Below are 26,682 nucleotides of genomic sequence, written 5' to 3'. Positions count from 1 at the left end.
AGGAAAGTGCTTCTGGGAGAAAGTTTACGAAGAAGATAAATAATCATGTTGAAAACTTTTCTCTTCGAAAAATTGCTCCCTTCCAAATACTTTCAATTGATGGTCCTATCTCTTAAGCTCCGTGGTTTTTTTTCATTTTGTTTTCTCCACCTCAATTGATTTTTCCTTCCCAGAAATAAAACACAAGTTTTTCATTTGAATATTTTGATTGAAAACTTTTTCACTTCTTTTTTTTTAAATATATTCTTTTTCTTCTGTTCTTGAGACAATATATTTAAATAGTAAGAATATTTTATAAGATATTACCGAAAAAATCCACAACTTTAAATTTTACATTGTATTTTTCGAAATATTCTCTCACAACTTTTATTCACTTTATTTCTTAAGCTACGAATAATTTAATAAAACATGTAAGTAACAAATAAGAAAGAGTAATTTGTTGGGAGAAAAAAAATCAATTTTTTCTATTATATTTTAACTCCTCCTTCCTCTTCAGCAACATTCAATTGGAGAACAAATTGATTAAAATATTTTTTGTAACTGTTTTTTGTTATTTCAATATTTGACACTATGATTTTTTCTTTATTTTGTTATCATTTAGGAAACTGTCTTCACCATCAATTTAATCCGTTTACAAAAATACACGATTTTCATACTTTTCACAATATAGAGAAATTTTACTAATTGTTTACTTCTTTCCATAAATTTCTGCATTTTTTTTCTTTATTTCAATTTGAAAATAAGTAAGAACGTTAATGGGTATCGTACAATTACTTTCAGTTTGCAAGCGAGTTTGTTAGTGTTTGTGTAAGCTTGTTGTGCTATTTGCAAAATTTTCTGAAAAGCAAACTTTTGTTTAACATCTATTTGAAGAACTTTTCCTTTTGACATCCTTTTGACAAACTTATGACAGATCTACTACAATTGTTAAAAATTATTCTCAAACAAATAAATATTTTCTCAGCCCACTGAAGAAGACCCATACCAAGGGTTGAAAGCTTTGGAGAAAAAAACAGATTCTTTTGATTTGAATAGAGGAATACCCTTGTGACGAACACCAGAAGAATTGAGAGCATAAAGATCTACTACAAAATTCATTGTAAAAGCAAAATGACGTAATAAAGTCAACTAATATGGGGATTCCGGAAATCGTCCGGAAAACAGAATTACTCAGGGGAACTTATTACTCCCTCTGTCCCGAAATAAGTCGTACATTCTTTCATATAAAATGTACTAGCAAACGTACGACTTATTTCTGGACAGAGGGAGTAACTTTTTCCAGATCCTTCGGTTCAGTCTTAAGTCTACATCGATATAAATTCGTTCAGATATGATCCTGATGCAAATAAATCAATCTCAGTGAATATTTAAAAGACTTGACTGCTAATGAAGCCTTGAAGACTGAACCGAAAGCTCTGGAAATTTCGTAAGTTTTCCCCGATTAACTTTAGTTCCCCGACGATTTCTGGAAACCCCATTTATTCCGTTTCAAACATTTTTGCGGACCTTACACTGAGAGAAATACGAAAAAGTTAAAATAACATTCCGGAAATGTTTATTTTACCTTGCAGTATTGATCCAAAATCGGTATAAATATTATCCTTTTTAGGTGTATTAGGGGTTAAAGTTACCCTCTTTCATGTTAATTTTACACTTAAAAAGGTGTAAAATTAACATTAAAAAAAGTTGATATATTTTTACACTTAAAAAGTGTTAAAGTTGTGAGCAAAAAAAGTTAATCGCACCCCCTTTTTTTTCTCAGTAGGCATGTTACTTAGCAAAAATCGGCAGATTCGCACGATTTTAGCGAAGACTGCAGATTTTAATTCAATTATTACATGGAGAAAAAAGAGGGTGCGATTAACATTTTTTCCTCAGAAATTTAACACTTTTTAGGTGTAAAAATATATCAACATTTTTTAATGTTAATTTTACACCTTATTAAGGGTAAAATAATCATGAAAAAGGGTACCTTTAACCCCTAATACACCTGGAAAGGGTAATATTTACACCGATTTTAGATCAATACTGCAGGGTAAAATTAACATTTACGGAATGTTATTTTAACTTTTTCGGATTTCTCTCAGTGTATGAAGTATGGCGTTCATTTAAACTCATGTAGTTCGTTTTAGTCTTGCAGAATTTATCCTAAATATCTACGGAATATCTGCGGATATTCTGCCGAATCGATATACCGGCATGAGATCGACAAATCCGTGCGATATCAGCAAATCGGCACAATTTTTATGAAAGATCGGCACATCGGCACTCGAGTAAACCGTGAGCGACGCAGTTATCTATCATTTAACATTGAGACATTTCCTTTGCTACGCAAATGCAAAGTGGGACTGTGATTTAAAGAGAGCTCCCCGGGTAATTACTCCCATGGCCTTACTTGTATTCTTGCCAATTTGGCGTCGAGAATGCAGGTGATCTCTCGCTTGACTGCGCGTTCTATTTAGTTCACCTGAAGTATACCCTTAAGTGTAAAAAGTCTTATTCCGTTTTATTAGACATTCTTTACTTTCATGAAGCTATTTGTTAACTTCGTTTTTGTTATGGACATGATATTAAACTTCTTAGTAAGATCCTCCCGTGATTCCTTCAAGCCACGCCCCTTTCTGAAGCTTTGGATAATTAAACACAAAACATTTGTTCAAATAATACCTTAATTTTGTTTTGTTGGTTAGAAGAGAAAAAAGTGGCGAGAATTTTTAATCTTGCCAGTAATTAGTTCAGTAAGAGTTGTGGTTTATTTTACCCGAAGGCCACGCCCTGGAATAAATGTTGTCGATGTAGCCAAATGGTATATAATATAATGGTATATAAAAAATAGCCAAATGAAACCAAATGGTAACCGTATTAAAAACATGTGTATTTTCACCTGAATTCCACTAACTTTAAAACGACACTCGCGAGACAGTGCCATTTCCATTTGGTTAGCACTTTTTGTTCGAGAACTGCTAAGCGCTCAGCATAATTTTGCTGAACGATTCAGCAAAAATAATCTGAAAACGCGGTATTTTTTTTTCAGCTCACTTTGTTCGTTTTACAATGAATTTGTACTACACTGACTGAGAGAAATCCGAAAAAGTTAAAATAACATTGCGGAAATGTTTATTTTACCTTGCAGTATTGATCCAAAATTGGTGTAAATTTATGCTTTTTAGGTGTATTAGGGGTAAAATGTACTCTTTTTCATGTTAATTTTACCCTTAATAAGGTGTAAAATTAACATGAAAAAATGTTGATATATTTTTACACCTAAAAAGTGTTAAATTTATGAGGAAAAAATGTTAATTGCACCCTCTTTTTTCTCAGTGGACACTGAGAGAAATCCGAAAAAGTTAAAATAACATTCCGGAAATGTTAATTTTAAATTGCAGTATTGATCAAAAATCGGTGTAAATATTACCCTTGTTAGGTGTATTGAGGGTTAAAGTTACCCTTTTCGTGTTGATTTTACACTTAAAAAGGTGTAAAATTAACATTAAAAAGTGTTGATATATTTTTACACCTAAAAAGTTAATCGAACCCCCGTTTTTTCTCTGTGTACTTAAAAACAAATGTGAAGGAGGGGAGGGACTTGGCTAGCAGATCAAACCATTTCAGGTAAACTTTAAGTAATTGTGCGAACCCCATTAACTGCATTATTTCATTTTATTTAGATTTTCAGCAGAAAGAATTTTGAGCAATTGAAGCAAGAAAAACGATCCTGAAAGGAAAATGCTGAAGTGAAATGATGGAAAAGTGGTAAAATTTGTCACATAAATGGTTGAGGTGATTTTCTAGAATTTTCAGGATTTGTCAGAACCACTCCATTGATATCCAAATTGTGATTCCATGGTTCAGGAGTTCGATCGCACCACTGAAGCAGTTCAATGACTTCATTCTGCAAGGAAGAAGAGTTTCTCTTTTTTTTTCCTGGAAAACAAAATTAATTTTCTGTCCATCTCTCACCTGCAGCGATTCCGGAAGCTCAGCAAAAATGTCCAGGTGCGTGAGATGCGAATGACTGGAGATGAATGACAGACAATTTGCCTTGAGGATGGCCGTGTTGAAGCGATCAGCAATGCTCAGCAGAAGAATGACGGATTCCTCGTCAATTTGCGATCTCAGAGTATGCTCACAGATATCCTTTAGCTCATCAATTGAGTATCGATCAGCCAGGAGCATCAGTTCGCACAATTGCTCAGCACCCACCGTCTTATCAATTGGAGCACCGTACAAGTATAAAAGTAATCGGCGAAATATCACAGGTGATGTATCATGAATAGTAATTTTTCTGTCCGATTTTCATCCAAAACGAGAAAATGAGGAGGAAAAGGCGAAAAATTAATAAATCAACTCTATTAAATTAATTTCACAAAATCTTTGCCCTAAAAATGTCTCTCTCATGGGATGAAATTTAATTTAGTCCCTTTGCAAATTTCAATATCTTATTGACTACCTACTCCCTTCCGAGCCTTCCGAAGCTCCTTCACCTTTTGCAGAGCCCTGAGAGTGATACTTAAATGCGGGAAATACCTATAAATTCGAGGATATTCGCGAAAGTTTAAGAGGAATATTTGGGTGGCAATAAATTTGAGAGCATTCCATGAGAGAAAGTGAAATAGGTCGTAAAAGATAGTAATGTATCTTGCCTCAATCGATAAGAAATGTATAACTTAGTCTTTAGAATAATTGACTTCTAAAATCAAGTTTAGATACTTGAAGCTCACTTTCTGAGCAAACATTGTGTTAGTTCCCTTTAATTATGCCCATTATGCTTTTATTCGTCACTTCGATAATGTAATATCGTAACTTTCTTTTGAAAATATATCAAAAAGTGAATTTTTAGGTTAAAAAATCAAATTGTTCGTCTACTTCTAAAAAAAATTATTTCGAAAAGCATCCCATTGTGCTATATACGGGTGAGTTTCAATAATTTTTACATTTTGGTTGGTTTCTAAAATAGGACCCTCTCCATTGTCTGTTATGACCAGCACACAATAACTTTTGTTTTGTAAACATGTTTTTGACATTTCAATGAGAGTGAATGAAACAGAGATCTAGTTATCTCGCTTACTCTAATAGGAAATTTTGAAAACATGTTTGCAAACAAAAGTTATTGTGTGCTGAACATTATAATACTCCCAGGTGTGTCTCAGCTAAAACAGAAAGTATATCTGACTTTCAAATGGCAATCACAGAGGAAAACAAAGTGACTTTTTGTGATTAATGATGATTACTTAAAAAACTAAAAATAAAAACCTCATTATTTCTATCAAACTAGCCTCTAACATAACCTAGAGGCTGCGAAAACTCGAACTATTTCCATTTCCCAGCTTAAATATTTCACAACTAGACAAAAATGCTCATTTCGCATGACCACGTCTTTTCGAAGATTCAGAGATCTATCCGAAAGGGTGGCCAAATATGTCTCCATTCTCTTCTTCATTTTCAAAAAGGGAAACCTAGCTTCATGTTCTCCAATAAAACTGATTTTGTAAAGCTTAGACGTTCGAAAAATTCAAAAAACTATTTGAGTTTTCGAAAATAAAGAATTTCGTGCTCTAAAAGAGAAATTTCGTACCAAATATCCCAGCTTAAACATGGATTTAGCTATTTAAAATTCGAAAAGGGTTCATTTAAATCAGGGTATTAGGTGAGATTTTTAACAATCTCGTCTACTATAATCCTACCAAGATTTCATGTTCTTCGATCGGGCCCAAACTTTGCCAAAATGTGTTTCGCCGTTTCATGATCACGAATATATGAGTGGCTAAGTTACGTTACCGGCCGGCCACTCTTTGGAGCTTAATAGCTCCCAAACTAAGAAAGATATCCACTTGCGGTTTTCGGCAAAGGTTATATATCGCTTTTATTAAAAACAAAAATTTTCAATTTTCTAAGTTAAATAACTCAAAAATTCCTTTGTGCATCGGATTGAAATTTTGGTATGTTATAGCCGCTGATTATACCTATCAAACAAATAAATACTTAAGTCGATCGATAACCTCTGACCCGAGCTATAAGGAGTCAAAGTTCGAAAATTGATCGGCCTCTATCTCCGATTCTAATTAAAATTTTGACTTTGACATAAATTTTGGGTTTTTGGTTTCGTCCCGATGAACACTTTCAGATGGAAGTCCAAAAAGTCACCACAAGTGGCGCTGTGTTAGCGTCAAAATTCATCAAAATTCAAACTCATTTTTCTCAAAAACGCCAGTGTGCAAGTTAATCAAATTTTAGAATGTTGTAGACTAGTCTATGAAGTTTCCAAAAAATGGCGTGGGTTCACTGTGGTTTCAATAGAACCGGAGATATGAGGGGTCAAATTTCACGAAATTCAAAAAATAATATCTCCGGTTCTATTTGACCGATTTTGATGAGTGAAGACTCAAATGAAAGATCTCACAAAATGATACAACTTTATAGAACACTTGAACTTCGTGTGGCCAACACCAGGAGCACCATAGTCGAAAAACCAATTTGAATATCACATAACCTCAATTATTTCGACTGTAGCTGAACAGATTTTGATGATTACTTCAACATAATTCTAGAGGGTATTTACATGGTTTCACACGTCGCACAGTGGAGCAGAATACCCAATATATCATACTCAATATTTTATGGTATTTTTGCATTCTGAATGAGTCTAGAATGATTTGTTTTCTTAAAATTCTGCGGAATTGACACTTATTTGCTGAAATTTTTATCTTAGTATTAGAAAAAAAATTATTTTTTAGTATGAAGAAGACCTTCGAATTTTGTTTTGTAAAAATCTTGCTTTTGCAGTTTTACGATCTTTTTCAACCTAAGCTCTTTTTTCAAGGAGAATATACTATACTACTATATAGTGATAAATCCGATCACGTTATCCTTTTCGAGGCATTAATGGTAAATTAAGGATTTTAGAGAAAAAATTGGAACATTACCGGGTAAATGATGAAATAGAGATATTATTTATTCTAATAGCTACAGAATTGAATTCTTAAAATTATGTTACAAGCGACTTAAATTTAATTGCTTTTGTAAATTAATTGAAGAGCTTATAGCTTAAAATATCTCTATAACCCAACCTGAAGAAGATTTTTTTGTTTATTATGTATTTTATGTATAAGAGGAAGCTGCAAACATTGTAATTTTCTATTAGTTGTAAGTCTCCTAAGAATGAGACCTAAATGTATAAATGGATACTGAAGAAGTGTTTATAGAAGAAGAACATAAATTTATTTATGTGTAAATTAAATTAAAAAGAAAACATTGAGCGCTTTGGACTATCTTGACGGTTTTGATACTTTGCCAAAAAACAAATGCTACTTTTGTGATCGGACGGGACGGACGATACTTAGAATAATTGCCGCGAGATGGCATTTAGAACTGACGAAGACGGACGAACAACGAAAGACCGACAGACTTAGATTGGACGCCAGAGAGAGTAGACGGATAAAATAAAAAGTTAAAAGTTATACTGAGTGTTTTAATTTTAAAAAATGATGGAGTCTACACTTTATACATTTGTAATCGATTAGGACCTATGTATGTATACAGGTTAGAAATTTCAAGACCTTTCCAAAAAATCAAAATTTGACCATATCGGTTGAGAAATAGGCGCTCCAGAGTGATTAAACTTTGACATTGTATGATTCAATCATTGTATGATTGTCATGAATCATTGTATGATTCAACATTGTATGACGGAATGTCCGCTAGGACACAATAAAACATATAAAAAATGAAAGTGCTTTATTTCTTGAAATATTCCAAAAAGAGTGGTTTCTGAAGGGGAAGGAGAGACGTTCGTAGGGATGGAATTGTAGTAACATTTAATAATAGTTAATTCGTCCAAGTAATCTTCATCAGGAATTGAGATACACCATTAAAAACTTTAGACGTCTTCTACTAACATTATATGTGATATCATGCAATATACTCGAAAGTCAATTTTCAGCAACTTTAATTCATCATAGCCAAAAAATCGCACTAAAGGAGCAGGGGTTCTCGATGGTTTTTGACAGAGCAGGGCCTTTAGAATACAGTAGACTCTCACTCAATCGGCTCTTTTTCAATCGGGCGAAAAATTTTGTTGACAATTTTCACATTTAATTATAAAGCTAATTTGCTCAAATTCGCTGCAGTTCTTCCTATTTTATCGTGATTCTTTATAATTGAGCACTTTTTGTGGAATTTACAAAGGATTTGACGCTCAATTCTATCGATGAACCGGATGACATTTCGCCCCAAATGCCGATTTGAGAGAGAGTCTACTGTAAATAGAAATTGGTTATAGATCGGGACCTCGCCTTTAATGTTTCTTTGGTTCAAATTTATGTCATTTTTCCACATAAAATCGACTAAATCGAAATGCAAGACCAACTTTGACGTGTTATTTCAAGGTACCATAACTTTAAAGAAAAAAAATCTGGGTATAAGGTTTGTTAGGAGACTAGTCAACTATTATTTGGCGGTATTAGATTTCAAACATTTGAAATTTTTTTTCGGTTTTTTGCCAGGTTTTTGGGTATTCTGCCCCACTGTGCGTCGCAAGAAATAAAGGAGAAGTGCCAAGTCTAGGTACCTTGTTTTACTTTATTCAATTTATTTTCTAAGTAGGAGAAAGTGTCCAATTTTTAAAATATATTGCGGAGTCATATTTATTCAGAAACAGGTAAAATTTAGTCATTACGAAGCTTGGGATCGTACGAAGCATGAACATTTTGTTTTAGCTGAGACACACTTGTAGAAATTTATAACAGATGCCTGGAAGATTTTATCTCAGGATCGAACCATTGAGAAAAAATTCTGAGATTCATCCGGTGCATAGCGGAGTTAATTTCGAAATACCTCTGATTAAATGAGACCTTGCTGAGTTTTTTTTAACCCCGGTCTCCCTTACGATTTGTTTACTCTAAGGAAGCGATTGCATTAGCTTCCTAAACTAATTTTTTCCCATGGGATTCCCAACACAAGGAGCTTTTGCACACTCACCGATGAATATCCTCTTTCATGCCAGAGAGAAGAGCCTTCCTGAACCACTCACATCTGGCTGCCACAATGACCCGGTGAGCTTTGAAGACGTGAACTGTGGTCTTGGCCAGTCGATCCACCTGACCTTTAGCATGAATCTGCTGTGAAGCTCCCGAAGGCACAATCACTTCGAATTCCATGTCTGACAAATGCCCAGAATGCAGCAGACGCAGAGCACTCTTGGACAGGCCGCTATTCACAATTGGCGGAGGATTGCAAATGTGCCTCGTGAGATTCAATTTTATTCCCGTGTAGTCTATCTGGTGATTCCTCTCGTGCCCACCCACAACACCCCTCACCGCAGCATCCTCAGCAATTAATTGCAACTCCACCATTGCCTGTCGAAATTCCTCCCTTCCCACCAGTTCACAAATCTACCCAAAAATCGTACAACATTATCACACCAAAAACCCTCTTTTGGCATTGGCCCAAGACAAGGCATCACCAACAACAAAAAAAGAACAAGGGGGACTTACTCGTATAATTGGGGTCTTTAAGGCAGTTTTGTGCTCCAGTAACTTGGAAATAACTCCATTCTGCAGATTGTGCACAATTTGTGTTGTTTTTTTTTGTGCAAAAGGGGAAGAAATTTGCACAACAGAATACATTAAAGTGAAAATATATCACATGGGGAGGAAAAGCATTTGAAGAAATTGACCATAAACTTACCACTTGACCTGTTGCTAACTTGAAGCAAAACTTAAATTCTTTCCAACCGATATTCCCATCCAGATTGTCCGATAATTTCTCAATTCTCGCAATGTACGACGGAAGCTCAAGAATTAATTGATCCAAATTGCGTCGAATTGTTCTCTCCTTCTCATCTGTTGCCATCTCAATGAAGGTATTCCTAGGGTGGAATTTGCAAATGGACAGGATATTAGTTTAGAGTGAAGGTGGATAAGAGAAGCAGGACTTATGGGATTATACATAAATTCCCTTTCTCACCTATTCTGCTGCACAATCTCCATGGCTGATTGCACACGCCCATAAATGTCTCGCATTTTGCGCAATTCATACATGTACAGCACAAAGGTGAGATCATTCTCTGACCCAGAGTACTTATTGTGGAACGTTCCCCCATGGCCTTGGCACCCAATCTCAATCTGCTGAGAATTTCGATCCTGCACCTGATTCCTCGGCAAATCTGCTCCCTGAGAGCCAGATTGCACCGATTTCAGATCCTGCATTGCAAATATTTGCATCAAAATTCAAATAATTTCCTTTCCGGAAAGTAACTCATACAGTTCCCGAATAAACCTCCACCAAAAGAATATTTTTATTTCAACTTTAATTATAGCTACAACTCTCGAAGAAGATAAGTCGTAATTATTTATGAGGTCAAGCTTACTTGAGCTTACTCAAGGAATAAAAAAAGAAATCACAGTATCACTTAATTATTTATTTATTTAATTTATTAGGCCCCATTTAGACAAGGGAATTCTAATTTGAAATCTCTTCCCAATATACAAATCCCCGATTAAACTTTACCCAGTTTAATTTGCCTTAAGACGCATAAAAGATATAACTATTTCCGAAAATTTGACCTTGTCGGAATCTACTTAAAACGGTGCTATCACACTAGGATTTTCACAATTTAATTTTAAATTCAATTGAGCAAATTGATCATTATAAGATTGCTAGAATTTATTTGAAAATTCTCACATCCAGGAGGGGAATTCTGTAATTTTCTGGCAATGCCATATGACAAATTGGGTTCGAATCTTAGGAGAGCTTTTTCGAAAATGCGATTCTGTAGCCGTGACATTGCCATTTCAGCTCACGTGGCATTGTCAGAAGTCACATATTTGAGATTTCTGGCAATTCAAATGACAATGATTTTTGTTAAACAAATCAACCAAGACGTACTGTACTTTCATAAAATCATCAAATAAAGGGATTTCATTAAAAATTCAAATGCATTTTCGAACTTATATGATATGACAAAAAAAGCTCGAATGGCATTGTCAAGTTTCGAACTCACGCGTGACAATGCCATGAAAATTAGAGAATTCCCCTACAGGACACATTTTGCAAGAAATTTGCTCAATTTCAAATAGTTCCGCGAGATTTTTGATTGTGAATGACTCCGGAAAATGTGTGATAGTGCTCAAAATGTCTTATAAATCACTTATCACAATTGTAACAATGACTTTGTAACAAATAACATACAGTCTGTGAAAGGACGTTTCCATCGTTTAGTCCTGGAGACTGGAATCAACGCTAAGACGGCGATGGACGCATGGGAAGGGGGGTAAAAAGACGTAATGAGATGAAAATAAATTGAATTGAAAAAAAATTGAAATTATCTGTTATGCAAAAGAATCCCCAAAGCCAGAAGAAAGGGTTGTAAGCAAGGGGACTCATGAAGAGACTCTCATACAGTCTTGTTGAAAATCTGTATGAAGTCATCCCAAATGAGATTTGCAATTTGAGGAACTCAGCAAATTACTCCCGATACTGAATCTTCATTGCCGTACAAGTTTATCACTAAATCACTGTACTTATCTTCTTTTTTGGCCACAAATAATAATTAAATACGAGTAAATAAATTTAATAAGAACAATTTAGTTTAAAAGGCTTCTTGTTTAACTTCAATAAAATTGAAATGAATGAGCAATTTTAACATTTAAATTTGCTGAATTTAAATTTAATTGAGCAACAGCATTTATGCTATTTTCGCATGTTTAAACATGTTTTGGTGGGCCAAGTATTAGTTTATATCAATAAATAAGCGAAAATCTATCAATTCAAATGATCTTTAATGCAAAATAACGCATAGGAACTATTCATCTGAAAATTAAATTGGTTTCACATAATGAAAAAATCCTAGTGTGATAGCACGGTAAAAGAAGCAAATGGGAATTCTAGTGAAATTTCTCTACGGTAGGGCTAAATTTTATGCAAAAGAAAAATAAATACAATATCTGGCTACGTTTCAGGATATTTTAGTCGAGACACACTTGGAGGAATTATAACAGACAGTAAGGACATTTTATCTCAAACAAACCATTGATAGATATCGCTTAAGATTCACCGGTGCATAGCACAGAGGGGTGTATTTCGAAATGCATCCACTTAAATGAACACAAACTATTGAACTATGGATCGGGAAATCTTGCGAAATCTCCCTAATTGTTCTTTTCTGAGATAAATTTTTGCTTCCCTCTGTAATAACTGCTTCAAGTGTGACCTGAATAAAATTAAATAAAATTAAAATTTCGAACACGAACTTCGGTCACATGATTTTTTACAATGAAAAACGAGTGGAAAAGCGTTCGAGGGTTTGCTAAGTGCACGACCTCGTAGCTCAGAAGCAATACCTGAAAAGTATTTCCGAAACATGTACAGTAGACTCTCTCAAATTCGGGAATTTGGGACCGAAATGTCATCCGAATTAGAGAGAAATTCGGGCTACAAAGTTTTTGAAATGCAACGATTTTTTGTCCTTTTGCATACTCATTAAGTTTACATATGAATCGGTTTATTACTAGTTCAAAACCGATTAAAATCGGTTCAGACTTGTCAGACAATTCCAAGACCTTTCCAACAAGCCCAAGGTCCGCCGCTTTAGCGCTGATTGTTCTGCCATTTCGAATTTCGATATTCTTGACACTTCAATCGCCAACAATGTCAGCAACAATGTGCAAACTTTTGCTACAAAAATTGAAATTTTCTTTAGTTTTGTAAAATTCCAGTATGGCAAAACATTCTAATCGCAATTTCATTAAAATAAGTGTCCTTTTCATGAACTTGCTCACTTTTGTGTAACTCATTGGTTTAAGTTTAAACGTTCGAAATTCCAACGGGTTTTTAGGTATGTTCTCTCTGATGTATCTTCGAATTGGTACAAAAAAAAATCTGAACGAGAGAAAGCTCTCAAATCGGCAAGGTTATTACTGAACGAGAAGAGTCTTACCGAATTCATCTATATGAATTAGAAATTAAATTGAATCCAATCATTTTCATGCATAACCTTTCTTAAATCACTAACAGAATTTAGAAATGTTGAACCTTCGTTATTTGATAGTTGTCATTCGGATATCGAAAAATCAAATATAGGAGAGCTCAGGGAACCTCCCCAAATGTGTCTCGGCTAAACTAAAAATTTCAACTGACGTATTATTTTATTATTAAACATTTTGAAATTCAAACCCACGTTTTTTTACAAACAAAATAAATTTGAAGACTGATAGAGTGAATAAATATTCTTTTGTAACGATAACTTTAGAATTTAGATACTCCCTTATTACCTCTTTACACAAGGATATTTCCACTTGAAGTCCTTCTTTCGTAAGAAAATATAAAGCGAGCACACATTTCTGATTTATCCTAGACACACTTGGGGCAATTATAACAGGTATCAGGGAGATTTTATATCAAAAATGAAGCAAATTTTTCGATTTCTAATCGGTATTAGTTTCTCGTTCTTTTTATTCTCTTGCTACATTACTTAAATAAAAAATAAGTGCGATTTCCTTTAGAGCACGCTTTTTAATCTTGCTATAAAGGCTTCTTTAAACCAGGGTATTTTACTTCAAAATCTCCCATAAAGATTTACACATCTGCGTGATTTCTTCTTTCCCACTCGATACCGGAAAGATATTATTTTTCCATCCCAGAAAAGTCGTAAAGAGCAAAACGATAAAAGTTAAGAGAGCTTTAGTGTTTCATAACGCCTAAAAATAGTCACATAAATCTAAAAATAAAGCTTAATGGGAGATTTTTATGTCGAAAACGAGATTTCGAATCAAAATGAAAAAATCCTTAAGCAAAATTTCAATAATAATAATATAATAAATTTATTCAAGCTCTACATTTCCCCCCTTACCATGCGTCTGCCGCCGTCTTAGCGTTGTTGATCAGCCTCCGAAGCCAAACGGCAGAAATGCTTCTTCATTGGCTGTGTAATCTTTGAAAAAATTACTTTTACAAAGTTGCCATGGCAAGTTTTACAATTTTATGGCAGAAACCTAGCGCAAAGGCACAGGGATGTAGAGTGCGATTTTTTTATAAAGTAGCGCATAGCCGAAAGGCTGTTTGCGCTCTCTAAGTGGACATGAAAGCTCCAGAAAATTAAAAATTAAGTTAAAACTAATTAAATTAAATTAAATTGAAATAAGGTTTTTATTTTATATGAAATATATATGAAATAAATTTTATATAAGAGTAGGACCATATATTCCCCGGACCATATCTTCGAAATAAGGATACCTTATTTCGAATTAGCTCTCTTCGAAAGCTCATTGAGGAATGTTTTATTTTTTCGAACACGTAAACTTAAAGGAATCAAATGTTTCATGTCTATAAAAAATCACATCTCTGTCAATCAGTCAATTTTAGCCAAGACACACTGCGGGGTAGTATAACAGAGGACTGTGAGAGATTTTATCCCAGAAACAAACCATAGGAACAGTTTTTCCAAGTTTCAGTCCCACTTAAATGGGTTTTTAATTGAAGGAAAGATCCTAGAAGTTCCTTTAATTCCAGTTCGATTAAAATTAATAATTTCAGTTTGTAAAGGCTAATCCTAATTCGAGCTTTTCGTTTCAAAATCAATCCAACTCACCTGGTACATTTTCTCCAGCGATGTCTTAATGTCCCCAATGAGATTAGTCATCCGGTCGAAGGTGATCTCAATGTGAGGAACGAGGAATGTAGCGAGTTCGCTCTTCTTCTCCGGCGACAGCCTGGACAGGACGTCGTAGATATTCTTGAGGAGCTGATGGACCTGCGAAGCGAGGATTGGCATTCTCGATCGAGCAAACTTGATGATCTCATGGCGCTGCTGACGCGAAATGTTGGAGGCTTCCTTCACGAAAATATTGCAGAACTGGAGGATTTTAGCACAGCCTGAAAATGGAAAGTTTTTCTCTTGGTAATTTTCCAGGAAATGATTGAGCTTCAACCTCACCAATTGCAGTCTCCTTGACACTGTGTTTGAAGACTGAACAGAGAACTTCGGGATGGCGTGAGATGGTGACAGGATTGATGGATTGGATGATGCGATTGAGAGACGTGTGGATATCCATTGTTACATCAATGATGAACTTCTTTAGCCTGACATAGTGCCCGTATTTCCGGCAAATATCAATCATTTTGTTCAAAGGAGCTGTGACTTCGGCAAACTTCATCAGTTTCTCACAGACATCCTCCTTGAGACCGGCCGGAAGGCTCTCAGAGTAGAGCCAGTGGAAGATGGGCACGAGCATTGTATGGGGAAGATTGTAGAGGACTGAGATGGGAGTTAGAGGCGATGTGGGAGGAGTATCAAAGATGGATGGTGAAAATGGTGAGGAGCATCGGAATTTCGGTGAAGGACAGGTTCTTCTGCCCGCTGGAGATTCCGTAGGAGTCAGCGGAAAAGCCGCGGAGAATGTGAAAATTTCCTTCGGACTCGCCAGGCGCAGATCCGAATCCGACGAGGATGTCTGATTGTGAAGTGCCAGCAGGGATTCCCTGGGAGAAGTCACAGTGAGACAATTGAATGATCCAGACATGGACTTTGCACTGAGAATGTTGGATGGCGGAAGCAGGTAGTGACTTGTAGGGCCTTTGTTTCCGGCAACTTCTTGAGGGGTCTTGGTTGTTGCACTGGGAGAATCCGTCAGTGGCTGAGGAGATCCCGGATTGGGATAGTTCATACTGCAATCGAACCCCGATAGTCGGAGGATTGCTGAATGAGCCTCGAACTAAAATAAATACTAAATTGTATTCTCGGTCTTTTGTGGATAATTTTGAGTCAAGAAACACGGTATAGACCTTTTTAAAAACTTCTCTATTTCCTCCTGCTACGACGTTTCGGAGATTGGTTGTCTCCTTCCTCAGGTCTACAATGTTTATGGACAATATTAGGACATACAGGATTTTTTTTTGAAAAATTGAAAGGAGGAAAAGAAGTAAAAAAAATCCCATATGTCCTAATATTGTCCATAAACATTGTAGACCTGAGGAAGGAGACAACCAATCTCCGAAACGTCGTAGCAGGAGGAAATAGAGAAGTTTTTAAAAAGGCCTATACCGTGTTTCTTGACTTAAAATAAGTACAAGAATTACCCCAAAAAACCTGCTTAAAAATATTTTTTAAAACAGTTTTGATAAAATCCAAATTTATTATTAATTTTTAATAAGAAACAAATCGCTCACTCAATGTAACAGGGGCGTAACTCTACTCGGAAACTATCTTTTGCTTAAAACAGCTTTTAAATTTATATTGCTCTATCTTTTGTATAGATAAAAAGACAAAGACGGTGCTGAAAAAATAAGGCTTCCGAAAAAAAAATTCTAACTTGAGATATATTGCTACTCCAATTAAAAATGGAAACGGGATATCTTTTTCCTGAACATTTTTTAGCACATGACTGTTCTCAAATGTTTCTATGTATAATTGATTATTTCTGTATTGGTTTCTGTCACGACTATTTGGAGGGTTTGGAACACGACGAGGACTAGGGAAAACAGTCAAGACAGGAACCAACACAGAGAAAAGTCAATAATATAGAAGCACTGAGAACAGTAGTGTGCTGAAAAACGTGTCTATTAAGAATTGAAAAGGGGAAATCATTCCCCAAAACATTTTTATTAGTGTTGTAGACTGTTCACAACTCAAGTGCTTCTGCATTATCGATTTCTCTCTTTGTTGGTTGCTGTCTCGACTGTTTCGTGTAGTCCGCGACGTGTTCCAAAACTACCAAAAAGTCATGACAGGAACCAATATAAGGAAATATTTGAGAACAGTCATATGCTAAAAAATGTTCAACAAAAGATGTTCCTTTTAATTCTCCATTAGAATAGCGCCATTATTCGATTTCGTGTTCATGAAAAATACGAGAAAGTCTGTCATCAACACAAAAAAATTAATTCATGTTTTTCTATGAAAGAATATTATTAATAAATTACAAAAATTTATGTTTCATATTACGAAATTCTCTAAGTTTAAACCGAATTTTTCCTATAAGGGAATTTTTATCAAATATTCACAAAAATATAAGATATGATCAGAAAAAATTCGCCATATATTCAAAAATATTCGCAATACTCAGATAATATCCGTCATTTGTCATATTCCTTAGATATTGGCCATATTCAAAAAACATTCGCAATATTCTCAAAATATTCAAAAATATTCCCACTAATTCAGAATACAATCGCTATATTCAGAAATATTTGAAATATTCTTACAACATACGCATACGCAATATTCTTAAAATACACGCAATATACTCAGAAATTATTCGGCATATTTTAAACATATTTGCAATACTCATAAAACTTTCGATATATTCATGAAATATTTGAAAAAGTCTTTCAATATTCGCAATTTTTCCAAAATATTCTTTAACCCTTTAAGGACGATTGGAACACCGGTGTCCCATAAAGAAAATAATTTTTCCTGACTACCTAAAGTTATTTTTTCTTTATGTTTGTACGTAATTGCAAAGTAGAAGGTTGAAGGAATCTACGATATTTTTTGCAAGTCTCTAGCTATTTGCTATATAGTAAATTTTTATGCTAGAAAATGACGAATTTTTAAATTCTCATAATGATAACTAATTTTAATTATTTTTTATACTTCCAATTTTTTTTAAGGAAAACCGTTTTGGAAATAGAAACTACAATACTCAAACATAATATTTTTCATTATAGTAAAAATTATCATTCATTGGTATTGTCAGAAAAATTACTTAAATTTTTACTTTTACTTAAAATTACTTAAAAATTACTTAAAAATTAGACTTTGTTGGATTTTCTAAGGTTAGATGTAAGACCTTTTACTGATTTTATTTATCGGTTTCATTTTTATTGCGTATTTTCGGTCCGCAAAAACTGTCTCGTCGTTAAAGGGTTAAATACTCGAAAAATTCTTAAAATATTCGCAAAAATATTCAAATATTCAAAATAACAAAAAGATATTCGCAATATTTTCAAACTAGTTTTACTTAGGGGAAGGTTTAGCAACTTCGTATAGAAAATGATGTCCAAGATTTAACGTTTCTTTTTACTGAATGCCACACAAACCGAATCAATTATACCATAGGGTAAGTGTGCCAAATTTCGGCATAGTTGCATGCAAGCGACAAAGTCTTAAGTTTGAAATGTAATTTAATAGAAATTGATTTTTTTATTCCTTCTATTTAAGGACTGTTGCTTAGAACCTTGTAGACAGTTTACCGTCTTTATTTACTCTAAAATTATTATTAATATATTTTAAAATGAATAAAAATATAGACATAGCTTTGGTGCCCTATTTCGGTCACCTTTGTTCTCATAGTTCCTTGCTCTTCAGGAATTCTTCCAAAATCTTTTTCACGTCGTCATCTCGTTTGTCGAAGCTTCATTTTTTGTTATTCTTTTGCATTGTATACTCTCTAGAGTACGTAAAATCTAAAAGTTCATGGAAATTCGAGGAACAAAAAAAGTGGCCGAAATTGCAAGCTGGCCGGAATTTGGCACACTTACACTTAAAATAAAGATTTCTTGGTAACTCACGTAAAGTCCTTCTGAGCTCTTGATGATGACATCGGAAAAATATCCCTCTTGCAGGGCGGACAGAAGGGAAAACGGACAATCCTGAACGATTGTCTGGTCCTCCCTGAGTCTGCGGCAGGACAGGAAGCACCAACCCTCACAGTTGAGCACCATCATGTCCATGGGCGTGAATGTGGTAGTCTTGAACTCGATATTGTGCCCAGCATAGGCTCCAAAGGTCAATCCTGGTCCATTGGACAGCAACTCAACCACCTCAAAAGTCTCGCAGCTGAAGAGAATTTCGGTGAATTCATTCTTAATGGCCAGGAATTCGGTGTCCCTCTCCTCTGATGCCGCCTGACTCCCATCGGCCGGATGAACGACATCACTGTACCACGTAATGTCTCCCATTTCATCCAGCCGAAATTTCACCCTGGCATTAATTGAATTAATTATTCAGCGTATTGAGTTGCACAAGAACCCATCTCTCTGACCCATTCATGACTCACCCTTTGAGGCCCAGTGAATCCGTCGTCCCCGAAATGGAACACTCCATTATCTAATTGGACAACCATGTTAAAAAATTAATTGAAAGCCATCGCAAATGAACGACCATGGAAATTTCTGGGAAATTATTTGAGGGAGAAAACGTGGAAGAACAGAAAAAAAAGAGATTAACAAACCTCCCAGGTGCCAAAAAATGTGTGTTCGGCAGCCATTTCACGAGGGGGGCCAAAGGTTACCCAAGAACTTTTTTACTTGCACAAAAGTTCCAACATTTTATCATCAAATAACTCGGCATTATCTCACCACTTAACTAATACGAAATTCTTTTAAACATTTTGAGAATTATTATCACAAGATATAAATTTTTCTTTTTAAAGTGAAATTCACACACAAACTTCTAGAAGAAAAAAATGCCAAACAATACATTCTAAAAATGCTACAATAAATTACACTATTTCATCCACAAAGTACCACCTCTCGTCCTGGGCGGTAAGGTAAAATTTAGAAGTCTTTCATTTGGAGATGCAAAAAATTTTCTGCTCTCTGACTTCGACTCCGCAGAACACTTTCACGCCTGAAAAAGCACCACCGAAAACTTTCATCCACTCTAAAGCTTCAATGTCAGGAAGGAAAAGCCAAAGAAAAAAACGAGGAGAACTTTTGGCTGATAGCTACGGATTCTACTGCTATCTACAGCTGAGGCTGATTGCAGAATGCACTCCAGGACATTTCACAACAATTTGGAGAGATTTTTCTGGCAATAATTGCAGGTGGAAATGGCAAAAAACTAAAATCACAACAGATAAGCAGAAGATTTTTCTCAGCACTGCGTTGAGAGCTTTTGACAAATCGCCTACCTACAGAGAGCTTTTGTGGATGGAAAAGCTCCCATTTTCCCCACGCGTTTTCTTCCATCCCCTTAACCCTACAGCAAATCTTCCTTTTCAGAGATACCAAAGTTCCATACTATCTGCGGAGAATTCCATCCGACTAATTTTACTATTTGATTTTTCGAAATATGAAATTTTTCATTTTTGAAACACTAAAAACGCAATTATGACCACAATAATTATCCGTTTTAGACAAATTTGGCAATTTTGGAAAGGCATTGAAATTACCTACAATACTTCAAGGCTCCTTTTCTAAACAAACTTTATAAAAAGTGTTTTTTAAAAGAAATGTGAAATTCGAAAATTAATTCTCACTGTTCCATGTTATTCATGTCGTTGAAGCCATCAATTCCTCCTTATATGGAGTTGAAATCTAAGTTACTGATGTTTTGATTAACAATGGAAGAACAAGAAAGTCTAAGAAAATAATCAAGGAAGATACAAGGAGTAAAAAAATGCTAAAAATTGTTCAAAATATTAAGAAATTCAAATTCAGTGTCCCATGAACCACAAAGATTCCTCTCGTTCAGTAATAACCTTCCCGATTTGAGAACTCTCTCCTGTTGAGGTTTTTCGTTTACCGATTCGAAGGTATATCAGAGAGAACTTACCTAAAAACCCGTTGGAAGTTCGAACGTTTAAACCGACGAGTTACACAAAAGTGAGCAAGTTCACGAATTGGACATCTATCTTAATAAAATTGCAATTAAAACGTTCTACCATCCTGAAATTCCACAAAATTCACTTTTTGCAGCAAACTTTTGGACACTGTTGTTGATATTATTGACGATTGAAGAGTCAAAAATATCGAACTTGCACTTTAGGCTTCCGGTAGATTTTTGAATAGGTTTGGCTTGGCTTTGGAGTGGCTTTGTCTCTTCGAAAGGTTATTACTGATCGGAGCCATTCTGTGAAAAACCGAGAAAAACAACTAATTTGTCCACTGAGAAACCCAGCAAAACTTCGATCTGCAATTCTGCACTTTTGAAATTTTAACGTTTCTTGTCATTCAATCGGATACTTCGTGTGGCTTCGGGATAGTCGTGCGACATCGTGAGCATCGCGAATTTCTTTCGTGTTTTCTAACCATTTCCTTCCCCTTCGTATTTTCTATTATGGCTGATTTAATAATATTGTATTATAACATTATAATAATATTGTAAAAAAAGAGAGTATTCACGTAAAATTGTTGAATAAAAATTGAATTTTAAATAAATTGAAATACATATTTTTATGTAGTTAAAATAATGTTTAGAAACATTAGAAAGGGTAGAAGAAATGTAGAAATCATCTAAATACTTTAAAGAAATTCTGCCGATAATTTTAAAATTTTCTATAGAAATTCTGCAGAAAATTCTGCAGAATTTTCATACAACGATCGGATCCACCTTCAGAACAAAATTCTGCAAATATTCTGCAGAATTTTCGGCAGTTACATTTTCAAATCTGACGAATTTCTGCAGAATTCTGCAGAATTTGCCGGGTGGGAAGGCATGGAGTCAAATCCGAAAAATCAAAGATTGTACAGAGCAAATAACACCCTACAAAGAAAATAATATTTTGTACAATTGTTCGTAAGGTTCGTAAATGTTTGTAAATTTCTACTGAGGATATACAAAATGCTCGTAAGTCGTGAAACATGCAAACAAGTTCGTATAACCGTAAAAGTTCGTTTTTTCCGAAACATTGGGTTTTATTCTGCGACTAAAGATAAAGATAAAATTTTAAAATAAAGATTTAAAAAATTTCAAGATTTGGCATTCTGCGATCTTGGATAAAAAGTCGAAGAAACGCAAATAAAGATTTCAATATCCAAACTATAACTTATGCCTTGTCATTTTGGCACTTTACCCGTCAAATAATTTCGTCAGATATCTTTAAGATTTCTGCAGAAAATATCTACACCTCTGCCGAAAATCTACCGAGAAATCTGTAGATATTCCTACGAATTTTGTTTGGGCTTGGGACAAAATTCGTCAGAAATTTTTGCAGATTTTCTGACGAATCCTGGTGCATACTCTGACGAATTTCTGTAGATATTTTGCCGATTTTCTGTAGATTTTTTTCTACATTCCAGACTTTCCAGACAGCTGTGTCTTAAAAGATGGAATATTTTTCACTGAAGTTTGCAAAATTCAATAGAGTTATTCTTGGTAATATCGCAGTGTTTATATGAAATAGAGAATTCTGCGACGCCGTGTTATAAGTAGAGAATAGTTAAGTGACATCTTTAAACACAGTGTCGATCTAAATTTCGTGCTTTTGCACGAAAACATTCCATTTTCTTTGTAACTTCCACAGTTTCTTAATACATCAACAATATTTTTGTTGAGACAATGGAGACTATGCAGATTTCTTATGCAGAAATTCTGCCGAGAATCTGCAGATTTTCTCTGAATGTAATAGAATATACCGTTACAATTCAAAAAACCTCCGAGTAAAATCGGCAGGTAGAGCAATGTTATTTGTATCTTTATTGCTGCTACGTATAGAGTGGAAAAATAATTATTATTCGTTTTGGATTTAAGATTTTGAGGATTATTTTAGAGCAATATTTTAAACAAGTGCATGGAATCCAATATTTCTTACCAAATATAACAAGTGCCATCAAATTTTCATCGAACAAAATTTACATTTTTGGATAAATAATCTGTCTATTGAATATTTAATTACATACGTAGAATACATAAAATTTGTATTTAGTTAATTAATATTTCATTTAATATTATTTTTATGTAAAAATGAGGCATGGCGGAAAGTGGTAATGTTTTGAATTGATTTTACCACCTGTCGCCATTGTTTTTCAATAGGCGACGCTAACTTCACTTTGCAGATTCTCAATTCTCAAATCTGCTTTGTTTACTTTCTGCAACAGTCTAATTTGATTTCCCAAATAAAATTGAAGAAAATTAATTTCAAGTGAGTAATAAAAAGGTGATAATGAGGAAAAAGAAATGCTAAATGTATTCTTTGCATAATATTGCCCAAAATAATCGAGTTTGAACGTTTTCAAGAGGGTGGCGAGAAGTGGTTACAAAACTAGCGAAAAGTAGTAAAAAGTGGCGACGAAGTGGTTATTTTTGCATTATTAATAAAAGAGAGTTTTTTAAGTAGATCAGCGTTAAATCGGAGTACTTTTTAATTCGGGCGGCAGTTAAATCCGAAAAAAGTTTGTTGGCATTTTTCAAGTTCGATTATAATTATCAAATGAAGCAAATATGCTCAAATTTGCCATAATTTGTCTTAGCTTTGATGTGATTTTGCAATATTCAGAGGTTTTCATGAAATTTATAATTCAATATGAGTATGCAGATGAACAGAAAATCGTTGCATTTCAAACAATTTGCTGCCTGAATTGCTCTCTAATTCGGTTGACATTTCGGTCCCGAATGCCCGAATTTGAGAGAGTCTACTGTACCAGAACAACCTTTTTTTGACGTTTAATCGGTTTCAACGGTTCTTGCACACCTCTGCTTTAGTCTATCAAAAGCTTTTGTCGTTAATTCTTGACTCCTGAAAGGTATCTGATAGGAGTTTCTATCGATATTTCAATATTCTACTAATTTTTGAGGATTTTAAGTTGTTCTTCAACGTAATCAGGAAGCAAAAATTCAAGAATATCGATCGTAACAATTGACTTTTTATTCGATAAGTCTTGAATAACTTTATAGAAATAGAGGACTAATTTTACAATTTTGAAAAACGTTTAAAAGCAATGTATGAATCTATAACTTTATACCTTTCTGGAGGTCACCAGAAATATGATTTTTTTAATCACCACTAATGGCGTCTACACACTAGAAGCAATTTTCGTTAAAAATTGCCTTTTTCAAAAATTCTGACGTTTCTGCCTAAGGATAGGGGAAATTTTCTTTAAAAAGGCATTTTTTAAAGAAATTCCTCATAGTGTGTAGGGGCCATAAGAGCTAATGACACTCAAATAACTCAAACTTCTACAGAGTCCTTACTATCAGTAATAACCTTCCCGATTTAAGAACTCTGTCCTGTTGAATCTTTCAGTATGCCAATTTAAATAAGGCATATCAGACAGAACTTACCTGAAAACCTGTTGGAAATACGAAATGGAAATTTTTAACCAAATGGAAATTTAAAATTGTCGCGCATTGTTGATCGAAGTGTCAGGAATTTCGAAAATTCGAAATAGAAGTTAGCGCTAAAGCGGCGAATATGAGAACTTGCGCTTTAAATTTCCGGTCGATTTGCGAAAAGATTTGGCTTGGTTTTTTTTTGTCTTTGGAGTGGCTTTGTCTCTTCGAAAGGTTATTACTGAACGGAGCCAGTCAATCTTTTTGGAAAAACACGATTTGTTTAGTATTAGTTAATTATAGGAGCAAATAGGTACTGAATGCTAGTACCAGTAGAAATACTTGTAACATTTTGTAATCCTTGTAAATCAATATTTCAGGAACATTTTTTTTTTTAAATTTCTTGAATTGTTAATCATATGCTGTAAAATATCGCGAAATGATTTCAATTTAAATCAAAGAAAATATATATTTTATTTTTAGGTCTTCTACACAAATAGAGGAATTCTTTAACAGTATGACAATGTCGTATGACAAATTTAAAATTTTTCAAGTGGTAAATTCGGAAAACTATTCGAAAATCAGTCATATCAGTTACAAAGAGTTTCATGGAGCTCCTAGCAATGGCAATTCGATGCTCACTGGGCTTTAACAATTACCCTGCTTCGAAATTAAAACGAAAAATGAAAATTTGTCATATGACATTGTCATATCGTTACAGAATTCCTCTACAGGTTTTATAGAAAATCCACTTTTTTATCGTACATGGACACGTCCAAAGAATTCACTGAATTTTCCACTTGACCATTATTGAATATTCCCTGAATATTCTCTACAGGGCTACAGAGCAATGTGGAAAATGTGCGCATGGAGAGATTTTCACCACATTTCCCGCCGCATTCACGAGCACGATTTTCCCCACAATTTCCAATTGTTGCTACAATGCCAAAACACCACACTTCACAACAGTTTCATTTTTAATGAATGAAAGAAGTTTATGGCGCGACAGTGAATAAAATATAACAAGAAATTTACATTCTCAATTAATTCACACTAATTGATTAACAACAAACTAATATAATACGACGTGGGAAGCTTATTTGGATTTCTTTCAATGGAATGACTCACGGTGTTTGTAGATAAAACTGCTTGGCTTCATTTTCCTCTGCTTGCAATCGTCAAAAGAAAAATTCATAAACATGGCAATTCGCTCCAGACCCAAAACTGACTTTATCCTCTTTTGAGAATTCACTGTAAGTAGTCGCTCCAAGAGATCCTTCGCTTGCGGTGGAATATTAACAATTTCCTTCGGAAAATTCACACTCAATTGCTCCTCTTCGGCTGCAAATTCCTCCGGGGACTTCTTGGGACAACAAACTTGCATATGGCACACTCCATTTCCCGCCACCAATGGCGCATTTCCCCTTTCCACGATTGGATACTGGAAAAAGAAATTATTTTTTGCATCTAAATAAATTGATATCAGTGTCAATTATTAATTAATTTCTCTTCACTAGGAGATTTTCAAATAATTTGCTGATTATTTTTAATTAATAAATTGCTTAATTGACAACTGATTGCAACTGATAAATCAATTTTTTAATCATTTTTTTTTCCTAAATTAGCATTTTACTTTGCTTTTGCATAACAGAAATGGAATTGAAAATGATATTAGCAAATAAATAACCTGTAATGACTTATATCAATATAACCTCAAATACGATTTCAATATACGAATACGAAATCGAATTCAATATACGAATACGAATTCAATATACGATACGAAATCAAATTTTGGATTTCAATTCGTGAAACAAATCAGAACAAAAGATAAAGAAATTAAATGCATATAGTAAGCTTTAAATCTAGAAAATTAACCTAAAAGTATTGCTTTGTCGAAATATTCGGAAATAGTTCTGCCTCGCGACTGTTGTTTTAAGGTTAGCAGAATTGAAATCGGTTATCATTTGATACTCGCTGGGTAGTGTAACTATCTAAGAAGAGAATTTGTCAATCGGAATTCATATCAGGAAAGAGAATGAAGGAAAATATTATCAAAATCAAGCACGTGGCAAGTTGTCTTTTTTATATGGAGTTATTTATTTGAAGCCAATTCCCTAAATTGATCTCGGACTTAGCTCACAGTGTTCCGAGGAAAAATTGTATTTAAACAAGAACTTAGTATAATTATCCCTCAACGCGGTAAGGGATCTTATAATACGAAAAACTTCTCAATTTTTAGATATTTAGCGTAACAGTTGCAAGTGCAAAACAAAATCCCATATAAATTTAAATCGAAGTATGAGAAAGTAGCTTTAAATTTCAGGCAACCTGCCAGGGGCTAGATCAAAATTGCTGCGATGTGAAAATTTTCTTGCGTAACTTCGTATGCGAAATTTACACAGTTTTTCGCGAAGTATTTCTGCCTCCTATATTGATGGGGGTGCCCCTACATTGTCCATATGCCCTGTACACTGAGATAAATCCGAAAAAGTTAAAATAACATTCCGATAATGTTAATTTTACCCTGGAATATTGATCCGAAATCGGTGTAAATATTATGCTTTTTAGGTTCATTATGGGTTAAAGTTACCCTTTTTAATGTTAATTGTACCCTTAAAAAGGTGTAAAATTAATATTAAAAAATGTTGATATATTTTTACGCCTAAAAAGTGTTAAAGTTACGGGGAAAAAAAGTTAATCGCACCTTCTTTTTTTTTCTCAGTGTACTTATAATGTTGACCATTATGAACGCA

At 34.3% G+C, this 26,682-nt stretch overlaps 2 protein-coding genes across 2 annotated transcripts in view; both read right to left on the bottom strand.

The window, feature by feature from the left end:
* Positions 1-2,692: 2,692 nt before the first annotated feature.
* Positions 2,693-19,947, bottom strand: LOC129806030 (uncharacterized). Its single transcript, XM_055854336.1, has 11 exons — positions 19,167-19,947; positions 18,993-19,042; positions 18,505-18,916; positions 14,930-15,707; positions 14,585-14,868; positions 9,964-10,199; positions 9,685-9,865; positions 9,492-9,551; positions 8,977-9,389; positions 3,961-4,285; positions 2,693-3,892 (listed from the first exon to the last, which is right to left on the bottom strand). Exons 1-11 carry the CDS (start codon positions 19,200-19,202, stop codon positions 3,764-3,766), a joined length of 2,904 nt encoding a protein of 967 aa, XP_055710311.1. The 5' UTR covers positions 19,203-19,947; the 3' UTR covers positions 2,693-3,763.
* A 4,938-nt stretch (positions 19,948-24,885) lies between these two features.
* Positions 24,886-26,682, bottom strand: part of LOC129806043 (serine/threonine-protein kinase S6KL) — a 56,304-nt gene continuing 54,507 nt past the window's right edge. The window contains exon 7 of the mRNA XM_055854358.1: positions 24,886-25,367. Coding sequence (XP_055710333.1) covers positions 25,038-25,367 — 330 coding nt within the window. The 3' untranslated portion in view covers positions 24,886-25,037. The remainder of the gene's footprint in view (positions 25,368-26,682) is intronic.

The sequence above is a fragment of the Phlebotomus papatasi genome, chromosome 3, assembly GCF_024763615.1.
Source record: "Phlebotomus papatasi isolate M1 chromosome 3, Ppap_2.1, whole genome shotgun sequence".
NCBI classification, from domain to species: Eukaryota; Metazoa; Arthropoda; class Insecta; order Diptera; family Psychodidae; genus Phlebotomus; species Phlebotomus papatasi.
The sequence above is the reverse complement of the archived record's forward strand: the minus strand, read 5'-3'. Positions and strand labels throughout refer to the sequence as shown.

What these genes read in the sequence shown, in the direction of transcription:
- LOC129806030 (XM_055854336.1), bottom strand. Translation starts at nt 19,202, where the DNA reads ATGGCTGCCGAACACACATTTTTTGGCACCTGGGAG. An exon ending in GATTCACTGGGCCTCAAAGG is followed by an intron (nt 18,917 to 18,992) that starts GTGAGTCATGAA and finishes AATTAATGCCAG; the next exon opens with GGTGAAATTTCGGCTGGATG. An exon ending in TGTCAAGGAGACTGCAATTG is followed by an intron (nt 14,869 to 14,929) that starts GTGAGGTTGAAG and finishes TTCCATTTTCAG; the next exon opens with GCTGTGCTAAAATCCTCCAG.